Genomic DNA, 14,133 nt, shown 5'->3' with positions numbered 1-14,133 from the left:
CTTCGGTGTAGAGCTTAGCTAGAGTTATTACCTTAGCACCAGGTCTGGATCTACGAAGTTCAGATTCTTCCAGATGGGTATTGTTTGGATCTGACTGTTGTGCTCCACTTCTTTCTGCTGCAGGCCTTAGAGTTGAATGAACCCTTTGTGTCTCCCTGGGAAGATGTTCTGTTCCTGAATCAGCTGGGTGGGTCTTGCCTCTAGCCTCTTAGCAGGGAGTTCTGCTGAAGGGTTCCCTGCTGGGCCTGCAGCCTGGGTCGAATGAGGATCCTCGGGCTCCGGGCCTTGTCACTCACTCGCCGGGCCTGCGCTCTGGATCTATTCAGGATCCCGTGCCCCGGGTCATCTCACTCACTTTCCGGGCCTGCGCTCTTGGTCTGTTCAGGATCCTGCGGCCCGGGTTGTCTCACTCCCTTGCCGGGCCTGCGCTCTGGGTCTGTTCAGCATCCCGCGGCCCCGGGTTGTCTCACTCACTCACCGGGCCTGCGCTCTCATTCTGTTTCTTTCCTATGTTGCTCATTCAAGGATTCCATCATTTTTCTATTCTCCTCTATTTTTTTTAAGTAGTGTCTTCTTTAGAAGCACTTAGTAATTCTTTCATTATAGTTATCACTTCTTGTTTTACTTCAGAGGTTATTTCTGATCTGATGTCCTCTATTCCTTTCTGCACTTGTTTCTTTACTTCAGATGCTATTACTTCAGAAATTTCTGGTATGTGATATCCAGTTTCTTCTAGGCTGGTGTCTACTGCATTTGTTCTGGCTGAGCTCGGGGCCTAAGACTGCATTTTGCTCCTTCTCTGTCATTTTATATAGCACTGTCCTCTGACCTTTGGTGTAGAGCTTTGGTGCAGTTATTATCTAAGCATGTACTGATATTGTTACCTAAGAGAGATTATGTGGTTAAAAGTTACAGTTTTGTATTTATAGAACTATAATTACAACACTAATAATAGGTAGTGAAATTTAGCAGTTGACAAACTTTTGTATATAATGGGTTTACCTTTTAGACCCTAAGAACGAACATAACTGTTTAGCTAAGCAGATATTAGATTGGGAATTTGTACTTATATTAGTTCCCCTAAGTTCTGTCTGATCACCTCTCCTTTTGTACCTGTAGTCTTCCAGGCAGACTAGTTCACCCCTGTTACCTGTTGCCCTCTCTCTCAATCAAGAGAGAACTGGAGAAGATGCTCTCATACATCTGGGTCTAGCAAAGTATCTCAGCTTACCAGGTCTGGATCTACCAAGTGTGAACTCATCCAGATGGGCCTGGCTTGGGTCTGGCTGCTATGCTCCGCTTCTTCCTACTGCAGCCCATGGAAGTGGACCCGCTGTGCTCCTCTGGCAAGATGCTTTGCTCCTGGATTAGTTGGGTGGGTCTCGCCTCTTGCTTCTGTGCAGGGAGTTCTGCTGTAGGGTTCCACACCAAGCCTCTCTGATGGAGGATGTTCTGGTGAGTGCACTCACCCAGGTGAGGGGCCTGGGTGCCAGTTGGAGTAGAATCTGGAGGGTGCGGAAGGTCCCACACTCACACTGGGCCTGGGTGCTAGGTTCATCCATGTGTTTTAATGAGTGTGCTAACACTGTACCAGTGTTAGACCTTCTCTCTTTGAAGCTGACACATTTTTTGATTGTCCTTCCCAGAAATATATGTCTTGGGTATATCCCTTCTGTGTTTCCAGTCCCTTGCCAGCACAGAAGGGCACTGTACTCACTTTAGGGCTTGATAATAGCTTCCTGATTACACGGCAGGTGCTGAGCAAAGTCCTTGCTGACAGAAACATGTCTAAATACTCCTTCTTCAACTAAACACCTGCATTGTTTTTAACCATCTCACAGTCACGGTAGCAGCAACATTGTGATGTGGTTTTCTAGCATTGCTCTTAAACTTCCTTTCCTTCATGTTTTGTCATGGGTTTGATCATTGTCATTTTCATAAACATTCTGAAAATTACCTAAGTAGATGTTATTCCCTTCAGTATAACAATATGTAATCCAATGATAGGGTTGTTCCCCAAAACCTTGTGACCTTAACTTATCTCATTTTCTCAAATGAGTAGAATTCAACCTTTTAGTGATGTATGGACAAAAATGTGAGTACATATGTTTTCACTGTATTTTACCTATAAGACTTTTATATTTACTTCATCTTTTTCTTTCTAAATAATGAAAGATCCAAATATTTAAGCAGAAACTCTTTATTTGTATGTAAATATCCACATTTGCACATAAATAACTGGACTCTAACTTTAGAACCTACCCAGTTAGCCTCTTGAATTTGATTTTTTTGGGGGGAATATGGGGAAAGTACTAGGAATCAAACCCAGGACCTCAAGATTAGCATGCAGGCACTGTACTGCTGAGCCATATCCCCAGTCTCAGATTTGATATGATGAACTACATAATTATGAGAATTGCTATTGTCTGCTTTTCATGGCATTTCAAGTTTCATCACCTGAAACTGAAATGCAAGTGTAATGGGTTTCCTTGTCATTTGCAGGAAATGTTTGATGTGATATTAGATGAGAATCAGCTTGAGGATGCATGTGAACATCTGGGAGAGTACCTGGAGGCATACTGGCGGGCCACGCATACCACCAGCAGCACCCCCATGACCCCGCTGCTGGGGAGGAATCTGGGCTCCACTGCACTCTCACCATATCCAGCTGCAATGTCTGGGTTACAGGTACTGTTACCTCTTACTCACATTTTTATAATATTACTTATAAGATTTTATAAAATCTTGATTAAGTCAAAGACTACAGTTGTCCATAGTCAGAAGGGGGGCACATTACATTTATTAAAAATTTATATGATTACCTCATGATGATTCACCTTAGAGAAAGCTACCCAGAAACTGGGCCTTTCTGAAAAACTGCTGCCTGTACATTTATAATGGATTTTACCTAGATAAACTATACCTGGTAGACTTAATGCCTACTCAGTACAACTGCCCATGACTTCTGCATGACACTCCTTAAAGATTATATAATCAGGGTCGGGAAGATAGCTCAGCTCAACAGCATTAAGCATCTGCTGGGCAAACACAAGGTACTGAGTATGATCCCCAGATTATATAATCATATAACTATCAAGCTCCATAGCCAGCTAAGTGATAGTTGGGAAGACATAAGCCTGTTGACTGTCCTGCACTATTCCTGCCTCACAGGCTTCTGGGCCTGCTATCTCCTTTCCACAAGACAGAATATGAACAGGGGTGGCACTTCTCTATTTGGAAGCAGTGACAGATCCCTGAGTTTTCTGGGGAAGGGAGTATCCTCCTTGATCAGTGAGTATGCTTAGTGCCTGTAAGGAAGCTGGAAGGCAGCCAGGATCAGGTACCTCTTTCTTCTGCTGCTCTGCTGCTGCACTGCAAAACTAGGTATAGGGAGCCAGGGGCAGTAAGACACCAAATGACCCTTGCCTTTGTGCATTAATTATTATTTTCCACTTCTCAAGCAGCTGCTGGAATGCAGCCAGAACCCCAGCTGACTGAGGAACATGTAGTCAACTGAGCCCTCTTGTGTCCTTACTAGCTTTGTTTTAATGGGTTATAATGATAGTCATGATTATAGACCATGTGGTGTTAACTCTGAGATAAATGGCACACTCTGAAACGCTATTAGAACTACATTACTCTGTTGCAATTGCATCTTTGCAAACAGAAAAGCTTACAAAAAAGATGGACTACTTTTGAGGCTAAAAATGAACATGGTAAATGTATGAGTGCAATGTATTATCTGTATATCTATTTATCTATATCTGTATCTATATGCGCCAGGATATATTTTCTTGTGCATTTTCTTGCTGTTTCCCTTCCTGTGTTCTATATCTGAGTAAAGCATTTCTGTTGACCATTTTGGGTTGGCGCTGAATAGTATACAGGTGGGTAAGGAATACATGAATGAAGCAGTAAGTTTCTGTGATGTAAGAGATGAGACGGGCCTCATTTATGAATGCAGCACTCATGTCTCATCAGCCCTAAGACATCCACCTAGTTGCCCGAGTTTTCCTAAAAAGTTCATATGGTGTCCTTTATCCTGTGGCCCACTTCTCCCAGTAACCATAGGCACCTAATTGTTAGACACCTGGCTCAGGTTAATGGCACAGTCTGTGATCCATTGAATGTTTGCTTTCTGTGCAAAGCTGAGTGTACTTAGCAGAACATGTGTCTGGGCCCATGATTTCATCAGGACCCTGTTCATTAGCTCAGCTGTCCTACCTAAGCTGGTAGAAAGATATAGATACATTTTTCCATAGTGAGAAAGAATGTTGAATAACATCTTCTGAGTCATCATGCAAGTGTATTAAGATATCAATTTCAGTTAATGTTAGGCAAATTTGGTTTATATCTGAAGATTATTTTTGCAGGGCATATCAGTTGAAATAGCAAGACTTACAAAGGCAGCAATTAGTGAGCTGATTACTTACCATTTACTCCTTTGGAAAGAACATTACTGAGACACTAGCTTTTATGTAGGGTATAGAAACAAATGTGTTATTTTAAGGATAACATAATAATTTAATTAAGATACTGTTTTAAAACTATAAGGATGATTCAGCTAGATCAGGGTGAAGTGTGTGACTTTAGAAGAAAGATTTTTATCAGTTTAAAGGAATAAAATAATAGATGCTACTCTGAACCTTATTCATAATAGTACAATATTCATTTTTGCAATAGAAATGGAATTATTTGTTCTCCTAAATATATTAAGTTTCATTCAAGAGTTAACTTTCAAGTTCATACTTTTAATAGGAAACATAGTCATGCAGTACTAGATAATTAAATTCATAAACTATAAAGAGTGTTGGATCTTTGTATGTTGTATCCCAAATAACTAAGACCAGAGATATTTTGAGGAGACCATTTGTGCATCAAAACACAATCCTAAGGCAGATATTTAGCATCTCATTGTACATACATTTACATGTTTAGATGAATGAAGCTGACATGATTTAATCAATGAACTATCTGATATTTTTAGAGTCAGCGAATGAGGCACAGCAACCACTCCACAGAGAACTCTCCAATTGAAAGACGAAGTCTAATGACCTCTGATGAAAACTATCACAATGACAGGGCTCGGAAGAGTAGGAACCGCTTGTCTTCCAGTTCCCAGCATAGCCGAGATCATTACCCTCTTGTGGAAGAAGATTACCCTGACTCATACCAGGACACTTACAAACCTCATAGGAACCGAGGCTCACCTGGGGGATACAGCCATGACTCCCGACATAGGCTTTGAGGCTGCCAATACAAAAAATAAAAAGTTTTCATCTGTTGACTATTTGCCATAGCACTGCTAGGATAAACCAATCATTTTAACTTGGCAAGCACAGCACAGTACTTACTGTGCTTATGAGCTGCTGTCATTTGATGCTCAGTAAGGGGCAAAAAAAATGTACATTATGCCCTTGAATTAGATGGATATTAGATGCCCAATCATATAGATATTTTTAAGTGCAACATTTACATGATAACAGTAACTTTTGTTTTCTTCATAGATTTAGACACATCAATTCGTAGTCTAGAGTACTTATCAAGGCACATATAAAATAATTTCCCATGCTGGAAATTCCAAATGACCAGTTCCAGTTGGAACCAATTTATAAACCAATTCCTGTTGGAATTTGGGTGAATTGACTAGAATGTCTACTTGAGCATGTTGCAATCAATTTAAAAATTGGAAAAAAAAAACCCTAATTAATATGAAAATCAAAATACAAATAGAAGCCAAAACCAGCTATGGTATTTATTTACTGGAAGCTAAATTTACACTTAAAGTTGGATATGTAAACATTTTAATATATGTCTTGCCAGAATGGCTTTTCAAACTTACCAAATATATTGATAGTGCAAAAAAAAAAAAAAAAACCTCAGAAATCTTAATGCAGAAATTATAGTCTCTTTAGATTTTAATATTTTCATTTCTTTCCTGGCACAGCTGTTGTATTCAAAGTGTTTTGCTTTCTGTTCAGTCAATACTGTTAGTATGTTTGAAGTTGGCAAAAGAGAAAAGGAAAGAAGAAAAAAAAAGTCAAAAATTTCAGTTGTAAAAGAGAATAGTAAAGAGAAGTCCAAGAGCAGCTGGTTATTAGAAGTGGAACATGAGGTGTTGGGTGTTGTTTCTTCTTTCATCAACATGAGCACAACTGCACATATCCAGGAATGTGAAGTCAGATAGCAAGGATGTTCTGCAGATCATCCTGAGTGCAAAGCCAAGCCTCCCCAGAAGGGCCTACACCTGCCCACTTAACACATAAGGTCAGGATTTCTGGCCAGCACAACTATCTTGCTGTTGTTTCACTCAGTCTGTTTTTAAATATCTAAATATTCTAGCCCGTCACTAATTTTTTTTTATCATGCTAAAGATTTTTGTTTTCCATGGCACATTCAAATTAGATGTTGAAAGCTGTTTTTTACAAAATGACTAATCAGAGAAAGTTCAAAGAAATGATAAATTTAAAAGCTTGAAGTAAGAAAAAGGTCATAGATTCAGAATAATTTGTTCACTAAGATTACAGCATTCTTAATGAAAAATTATGAAGACTTTGGAGCTTGAGCTGACTTATAAACACTGCTCCTCGCTTACCAGTAGTTCAGTTTTCCTAGTGACTATAATTATGAATTGGTGGCCTCTGTCTTACATTATCAAGGATGCCTTAGATTCACTATGATCCAATAAATTATTGAAATAGACTCTTTTATAATACAAAATGTATTTATGAAAGATTCTTGTTTCTAAAATTCCACAATGCTTGCATTTTCTAAAACTGTAATAGGACCAGGCATAAAATTCTTTTTCTACATCTCCTGAAGCCTATTTTTGAGAACAAGAATAATTAATTTTGAGGCTGAGTATAGCTTATTGGTAGAGTGCTTGCTTAGCATGTTTGTAGGCCCTGGATTCCACCCCCAGCACCCCGATAAAACCTTGAGTAATTAATTTTGTATTGTCCTATTTTTCCCCAAGTTTTTCAATATTCAGTCTCTTGAAGTATGCACCAGTTCCAATTATTTTCTTGATCAAGAAAATAGGTTTCATATTACTAATTACTTACACATATCTTGGACCCTATTACAGCCTCATCACATGACCTCCCCTCTGTGTGAACCCCATAATGAATCTTTAGCTGATAACAAGGATACATATAATTCTATAAATCATCTCAAACATTTGATACAATATGGGCTCAGTAAATTTTAAAAGTTAAACATGATACTGGCTTGTGAAGTTCTTTTATCATTTAGTAAACCTTCTTCAGTTAAGACATTTAAAAGAACTGTATCCATTAGGCTCTTTAATAAATACCTAACCTGCCATCACTGACTACTTTGTTAGAACACAGAAGAGCTTTTTCCAGCAAACAGAAATAGACTTATTACATGTACAGCACATATTTGCATGAGAAAGAAAACATTAGCCAAGACATTCTTCTATATGCTTTCCTGGTTTCTTGTTTGTGTGCATTAAAGTATTTAATTGCAGAGTGCACCAAGGTGTATAAATTTAGACTAGACCGCTGTTCAGCTTTTTCTGTAGTAGCATTAGCAATTTGGTCATTTAACTGCTTTAAGATATTTACATTTTTATGGCAGGTAGCTGATACAGCATTTACATATATTAAAAAGATTACCATTTTTTTAACTTTTAAAAAGCCACTTGTTTTTAAAGGTCTCTCAAAACCTTGTTCCTAGTCTTCCATGTGATGATGAAAGAGAGAGGCCCTTTCAATATCTGTGCACAAAACTGGTACATCGTTTATCATCAAATTGTCCATATTTGTTTTGCTTTGCATTTTTATCCAAGGGTTGACAGTCTTACAAAGGGTATAATGTATATTTTCTTGATGGATGTATTTCAAATATCACTTTAATTTGGCATATTATTTCACTTTCTGTAATAGGTTTATCTTCTCCAAAGGAATGAGATATGCATTGTTCTTTTGTTTTAAAGCCTTAGAATTTATTGTGTAAATGATACTAAAATCCAGATACATGCTAAATAAAAGTTTTATTTTTCTCAAGCACACCAAGCACCTTTGGAAAATACATATTCCACAAATATTTTGTTTTTTATTAACTTCATTTAAAATAGAAAATTATTATAAGCAAGAAAAAGGAGTCATAATATTTTGAGGCTGTTTGAACTGGTAGTATAAACCACATTTCAATTTTGTAATTTCAATCATCAGACTTGTAACAGTGTAGCCTTCTATGATAATGTGAAAGCATAGCCCTGGAAAGAAAAGGAATGCAATTTATCTGTTCTGATGTTAGTTCTCAAAGTTATAATATGACTCCAATATTATAATTAATAGTGTTATCTTGTTTACTCCAGTATTTAAAGAAACAAAAATGTTTATAAATGACTGATGAATCTCTCTTATGTTTATATAGTTCTTTTGGAAAGATGGAAATTGTGAACAATTTAGACTGATGGGCTTTCCTAATAAGAGAGTGTTAATTTTGTGACTATACAAGTCATTGCATTTTGTTCTTAATGAAAAGAATTTTTTAAATGTGAAACAAAATTGGAATTATGTGTTCCCTTTAAAGAATTTGTTAGTTACTCAAATTGTTGTTGTTGTTGTTTGCAAAATGTATTTTTGGAATGTTAACCTCTTTTCATTCCTGCATACTTGAACTTGTCTTTTGTGTGGGGGCCTTAAAATTTCTCATAGAAAGTAGGGCAATGAAAGTGAGGGAAGAAATCATGCAGAAAATGATTTACAAATGTAAAGTCTTTAAATGAACATATCACAAATATTGTTGAGACCCAGGGTGTAAGTGAAAAATGTTTCTAGGCAACTTTAATTTGCATGCTAATGTATCTTCTTGGTTGTAGAATTTTACTTTGGTATTTGTTTAAGGAGCAAACCAACATAATATCACTATAGAAATTGCCCTATGTGGATATTTATTCTACCTCTTCTCTAGAGAAGACAGTCTGTCTTTAAAGGGAAAATATTTGTCAAAAACTAGTGATCAGATTTCTTACTATTACTGCTAACCTTGCCGCAAAGCTAAATGCATAACGTATTGAAATAGCTTTCCCTTTAGATTTGAACCTGTTTTCCAAAATGATTTTGTCACTCTTTCATTTCTTCTACATGAGTTATGTTTTCTTGAATTGGTTCACATATATCACGAGGCATGGTTAATTTAATAAGTAAGTCATCATAGGGAACGAAACAAAAAAAGGCAAAGGAATTTACATTTTATACACCTGTTATAATGCCTAGTGCTAAGTCTACAAGAGAAAGGTCCAGAGACTTGTTTAATACAGTTGGCTTGCAAATTCAAATTCTGTTGATCTTTGACTTCTGTAGACACCAACAGCACAGTGTAGCTACTTCTTGATTAAGGATGTATGTTAGCTCGGATTCCCATGTAACTGGAACAAACTTCATATCAATATTTTGAATAAATAATTAACATAACACTTATTCCTTTAATATTTCTGCCTTTGTCTTTCATGACAATGTTGCATGTTGTTTTTTTAAATTATATAAAACTCATCTGTGAATGAAAACATAATTATAGGAAATTATGCATTGAATCTGTTTTATTAGTTACCTATATCTTAAATACTGGCAGTACTGTAATAAGTTATTTATTTGAACTGTGTCTATGCTGAAGAAAACATTCCTGTTTTTTCAAAATGATGATCATGATCAAAACGATCAATATAAGAGCTATTAACCAGTAAGAATGACTTTCTTCTTGTTGAGTTAAGCAATCAAGTTAGTCAAAACAGTGAAGTTGGTTGATCTGGACAGACAGAACTTCAGCATTTAAAAATTATATTTTTAAAGGTTTGTTCTTTAATTAAATGGGTCCTTCAATGAAATACATCCTCTGATAGCAACCATCTCTGTCTAACTATGGATGATTTAATCCCAAATGCTTGTGATTGAGGTATATTATCAGATTAGAAGGTATTTTACTCGATAATGTTAATTAAGGGCTGTAACTTCCACTTGCCATGAAAAACATATAAATAAGAATGAATAGCACTGACTTTTGGGAAGTCAGTTTAATGTGAAACTTTCCTTTGTTGCTTTTGATGGATGAGAAGAATGTTTACAGAAAGGTGGTAGAATATGTCATGAATGAATTTAAAATGGTTTGAGGAAGGCACTGATGCTTCCTTATCTGAAAATTATAAAGAATTAAAAAAAGATCTAAAAGCTAAAAGTGGCTGGCCTCTATATTTTCAATATTTTGTAAGTGTTCTTGGTTATGTGTTGAACACTTAAATTTCTCAACCAATGGCTGTCTCATATGTGTAGGGGCCTCTCTTGCCCTACCTGCATGCCACTTTCACACACATGTAACTGAAATCAGTGTGAATTCTGTATGCATAATGGATGTATTTAAGATGTGGGATCATTAATGCTATATTGTTGCATACTATTTTTCATATGCCTTACGATATTTTCTGGGACATTATTAAAATGAAAGCATTTTATTGCCAAAATAAATCTATGTTGTTACTTCTGCATTAGCAGTAGAAAAATAAATAATGTAGCAAAAAATATATATTGTACAGTACAAAATGATAAAATATATATATTTTGCCAATAATATGAATAGATTGAGGAGAAAGCACATTTGTTATAGCACAAACTAACAATACCCACTGTTAAATTTGGCAGTCCTGTTTTTTAAAAGTATATAGATTTAGTTCTATTTATTTCATCTATCATCTTTTTAACTTGCTGCTTGATGTTTTTCCAACAATTTATTTGATAGCCTTGCAATCTGTGGATGTATTTATTTTGCTCCTGTCCATGAAACTTATTAAATTTTATTTTGTGGTAAGACTCATACTATTTTTTCTGTTCTTTTTTCTTCTCCTTCACAACAACTACAAAATGTCACAGCAAATGCACTCATAGGGCTCTTCTGAACTTTATCTTTTTCACAGCCTCAAATTTGAATGATCAGGAAGGATGTCCCATTGAAAAAATATTACTTAAGGGTTAATTCATTTTGTATGTAACACTTTTGAAACGTTAGGTGAAAGCATTAGCTTTGCTTTTGAAGGGTTGGTAGGAGTAAATACAGTTAATATAAAACATACTAAAAATAAATATGACAAAAATGATGTAAAAAGATTTCCCTACCATTCTGAGGGCTGTTGATATCCCAGATAATTGCTATATCTACAATGATTACATGAGAAAAAAAAGCCTTTGTCAAATAATTTTTTCTTTAAATTTTATTTATTTTGATAATTTCCCCCTTTTTTAATATAAGTGTATGTGTATCATTTCCAAGGCATGCTGGGTAAAATATACTATGCAAATGTGTACAGTGCTGCATGTTTTGTTCTCCCTCTGTTTTAGTGACTTCAATCAAAAAAATGTGGTGTTATTTTTGTGAACAAAGACATTTAACAAAGAAAATGCAGAGCGCATGCATACAGTATCCTAATTTCTATGGATTTGTTTTATGGAATTTAAATGTATACAAAACAACTGCATTAATTTTTTCTTTTATATAATAAATGAAAAACACTGAAACCAGCGTTATACCTCTCCTTTATATTATTCTACAGATGTATTGAATACTAGAAATCATTAAGTGGCTTTGTATTCTTTTCATAGGAAAAAAATTAAAAGTTACTCTAAAAACATAACAAAGGAGTCAATTAATTGACTGTTTCCTGAATACTCCACTAGGTGCTATGAGTGACCACAAACAAAATACTGTGTAAGAACTTAAAATTACACACAGACACCCCAACAATGAAGTGGAATGTATTAGAATGTACAGTAGGACTGAATAGATGCATCTTACTGCTCACAAGACACACATAAATGATTAATGTAGCTCTAATCAGAGGTTTGCAAAACTATCCAGTACCTGTAAGAATTCCATATATGATACACAGATTAGAATGACATTACATGTAATCAAGGTTAACTGCCTACACTAGACTAGACTGGAATTTAACTTTTCTCTCATTGCACTATAAGAAGTTCAAAAGAAATATATACTATATTGATTATTATCACTGTATTACAATTACTGATTACAGCTTAGTTATTTCATAATCCATCTGGCCATCCTGGAAATTAGGTAGGGTATGGATTATTAGACTTGACTACAGATGAAAAGACCAAACCTCATTTTAACCCCTTTCTCTGAAGTATTTTTGCTTAAAAATGCATAATAATGCCTGGAATGCAACATATACTGAATGAATGAGCAGTATCTTGTTATTAGGTGTTATCAAAGCATGTCAGCTAACAATCTGCAATTCCCAACAGAAAGAATTGAAGTTGTTCAATATTGCTGCATCAAGCGAACACTTGCCAAAGCCACCTCTCATCAGCAGCACATTTGCACTAGTCAGATGGACTGTGGAAACACCTTGTGCTTTCATAAAACGTTCAGATTACCACAGTGGTTAGCGTGTAGACTCACCTGGATTGAAAAACCTAGATCCAACAATGACCAGTTTTGCGCACACGGTAATCACAATATTCCTGTGCCAGGATCTGTTTCTTTAGAGTGATTTTTCTTTTGATATGGTCACATTTTCCTGTTTCCTTGCGTGTCCGGCAAGTTTTTATTGGATTTAGAACATTTTAAACTTTACATTGTTAATAATTTGACCTTGTATTCCTTCCTAGTGTTGGACTCGTTTGCACAGGCAGTTGTGGTCCTCTCATACTTCATATAGAATTGGTGTAAAGTAGGGCTTATCCTAGGCTAATCCAGTCCCTCTTTTTAAAGTCTCTGGGATGTCTCCTGAATACATTCTTTCTGGCTGAAAGGAACTCAAGTGATTTCTGAATCAAAATTGTTACAGGCAGCCTTCTCGGGTTTTATACTACACAACTACAGATGTGTAGGTAGCTGAAGACTTGGTGGCTTCCTTGGCTGGTTTCTAGAGTTTTTCTCTGTGTAGCTTTCTTCTTTCAGTTACACTGCTTTACAGTTTCTAGACACCCTGATCTCAAAACACCGATTACTGTTCTCATTCTACGCTATTGCCACACTTGTGTATTTGGCTAGGAATTGCTTTGAGGCAGAAAGTCCAGACATTAATAAACTTTAACATCTGTCCTTTTTTTAGGGATCAAAGTCCTCTTTTCCAGTATTTGAAAACAAATTTTGTTTGTATTATGTCCACTGTTTTTAATAAAAGGTAAATCCAGACCATCTTCATCTCTTCTTTCTTTGAATAGTGGGCTGTCCAAAGACATTTTGCACACAGCCATAATCATTGATAAATTTTCAAAAGATCTCAGAAGTGTTCTACACATACATTCACACCACACCTCAGCTTCCAATTACATGGTTAGTAGTTACAAATTGGTAATTCACAAAGATCACAGTCCACCAATACTGTCACTTTCTTTTTCTTAACACACACTCCATAAATACTCTGGAAGACCATCTCCTTAATAGTTATAAAATATAAAGCCCTAGCTTCACGAATTAGTATGGCCTGACATGCATTTAACAAATCAACAGAAATGTGTGGGAGTTAGCAAAAGTCTCAGAATTGCCAAAACATTACCTACAATGTGCAAGAATGAAAATACAAGTTAATGCAAGTTGATTGCACTAACTATATTTTTCTCAACAGCCTAGTAAAAGAAAAAACTTAAATCCAGGCATCATCTACATACTGTGCATTACTATAAAGGATTTTCTTTCATGTTTTCTCTAAATTTGACTTTTTAATGTAAACCCCAAAAGAAGTCTTAAAACATTACTTTTTTATGTGTTGAAACCAGAGCCTGCGGCGAGCAGTCAGGTGGGCAAGACAGACCTGAAAGTGGAAGGAGACGGGAGAGGAAGTCCCTTGAAGGTGCCAAGACAGGCTTAAGACGGCTTCCGAGATAAGGCCAGACTCCGGCTGAGTGCGAAGGGTCAAGAAGCTCTACGGAGAAAGCCCCCGGAACAGCTAGTCGTCGAGGGTCAAGATGGATTTTGGGTGGTGGAATGTGTGTACGTTACGGCTTTATAGAGGCTATTCAGGGAGAACGTAACTCGGTGGGACGCAGCAGCAACCCGTCGCGGGCCGCCGCGCAGCCACGACGACCACCGCACAGCCCCAGGCCGGCAGGCCCCGCGCTCGCGACTCGCGCGCCGAGCCCCTCCCCG

The 14,133-nt window shown here is 36.5% G+C and overlaps 1 protein-coding gene across 4 annotated transcripts in view; it reads left to right on the top strand.

The window, feature by feature from the left end:
• Cacnb4 (calcium voltage-gated channel auxiliary subunit beta 4) overlaps positions 1-5,877 on the top strand; it is a 313,335-nt gene extending 307,458 nt beyond the window's left edge. For all 4 annotated transcript variants that reach the window (XM_023721339.1, XM_004636661.2, XM_023721338.1 and 1 more), the window contains 2 exons: positions 2,503-2,688; positions 4,988-5,877. In XM_023721339.1, coding sequence (XP_023577107.1) covers positions 2,503-2,688; positions 4,988-5,248 — 447 coding nt within the window. In that variant the 3' untranslated portion in view covers positions 5,249-5,877. The remainder of the gene's footprint in view (positions 1-2,502; positions 2,689-4,987) is intronic.
• The last annotated feature ends 8,256 nt before the right edge of the window (positions 5,878-14,133 follow it).

The sequence above is a fragment of the Octodon degus genome, unplaced genomic scaffold, assembly GCF_000260255.1.
Source record: "Octodon degus isolate 3935 unplaced genomic scaffold, OctDeg1.0 scaffold00082, whole genome shotgun sequence".
Taxonomy (NCBI): domain Eukaryota; kingdom Metazoa; phylum Chordata; class Mammalia; order Rodentia; family Octodontidae; genus Octodon; species Octodon degus.
The sequence above is the reverse complement of the archived record's forward strand: the minus strand, read 5'-3'. Positions and strand labels throughout refer to the sequence as shown.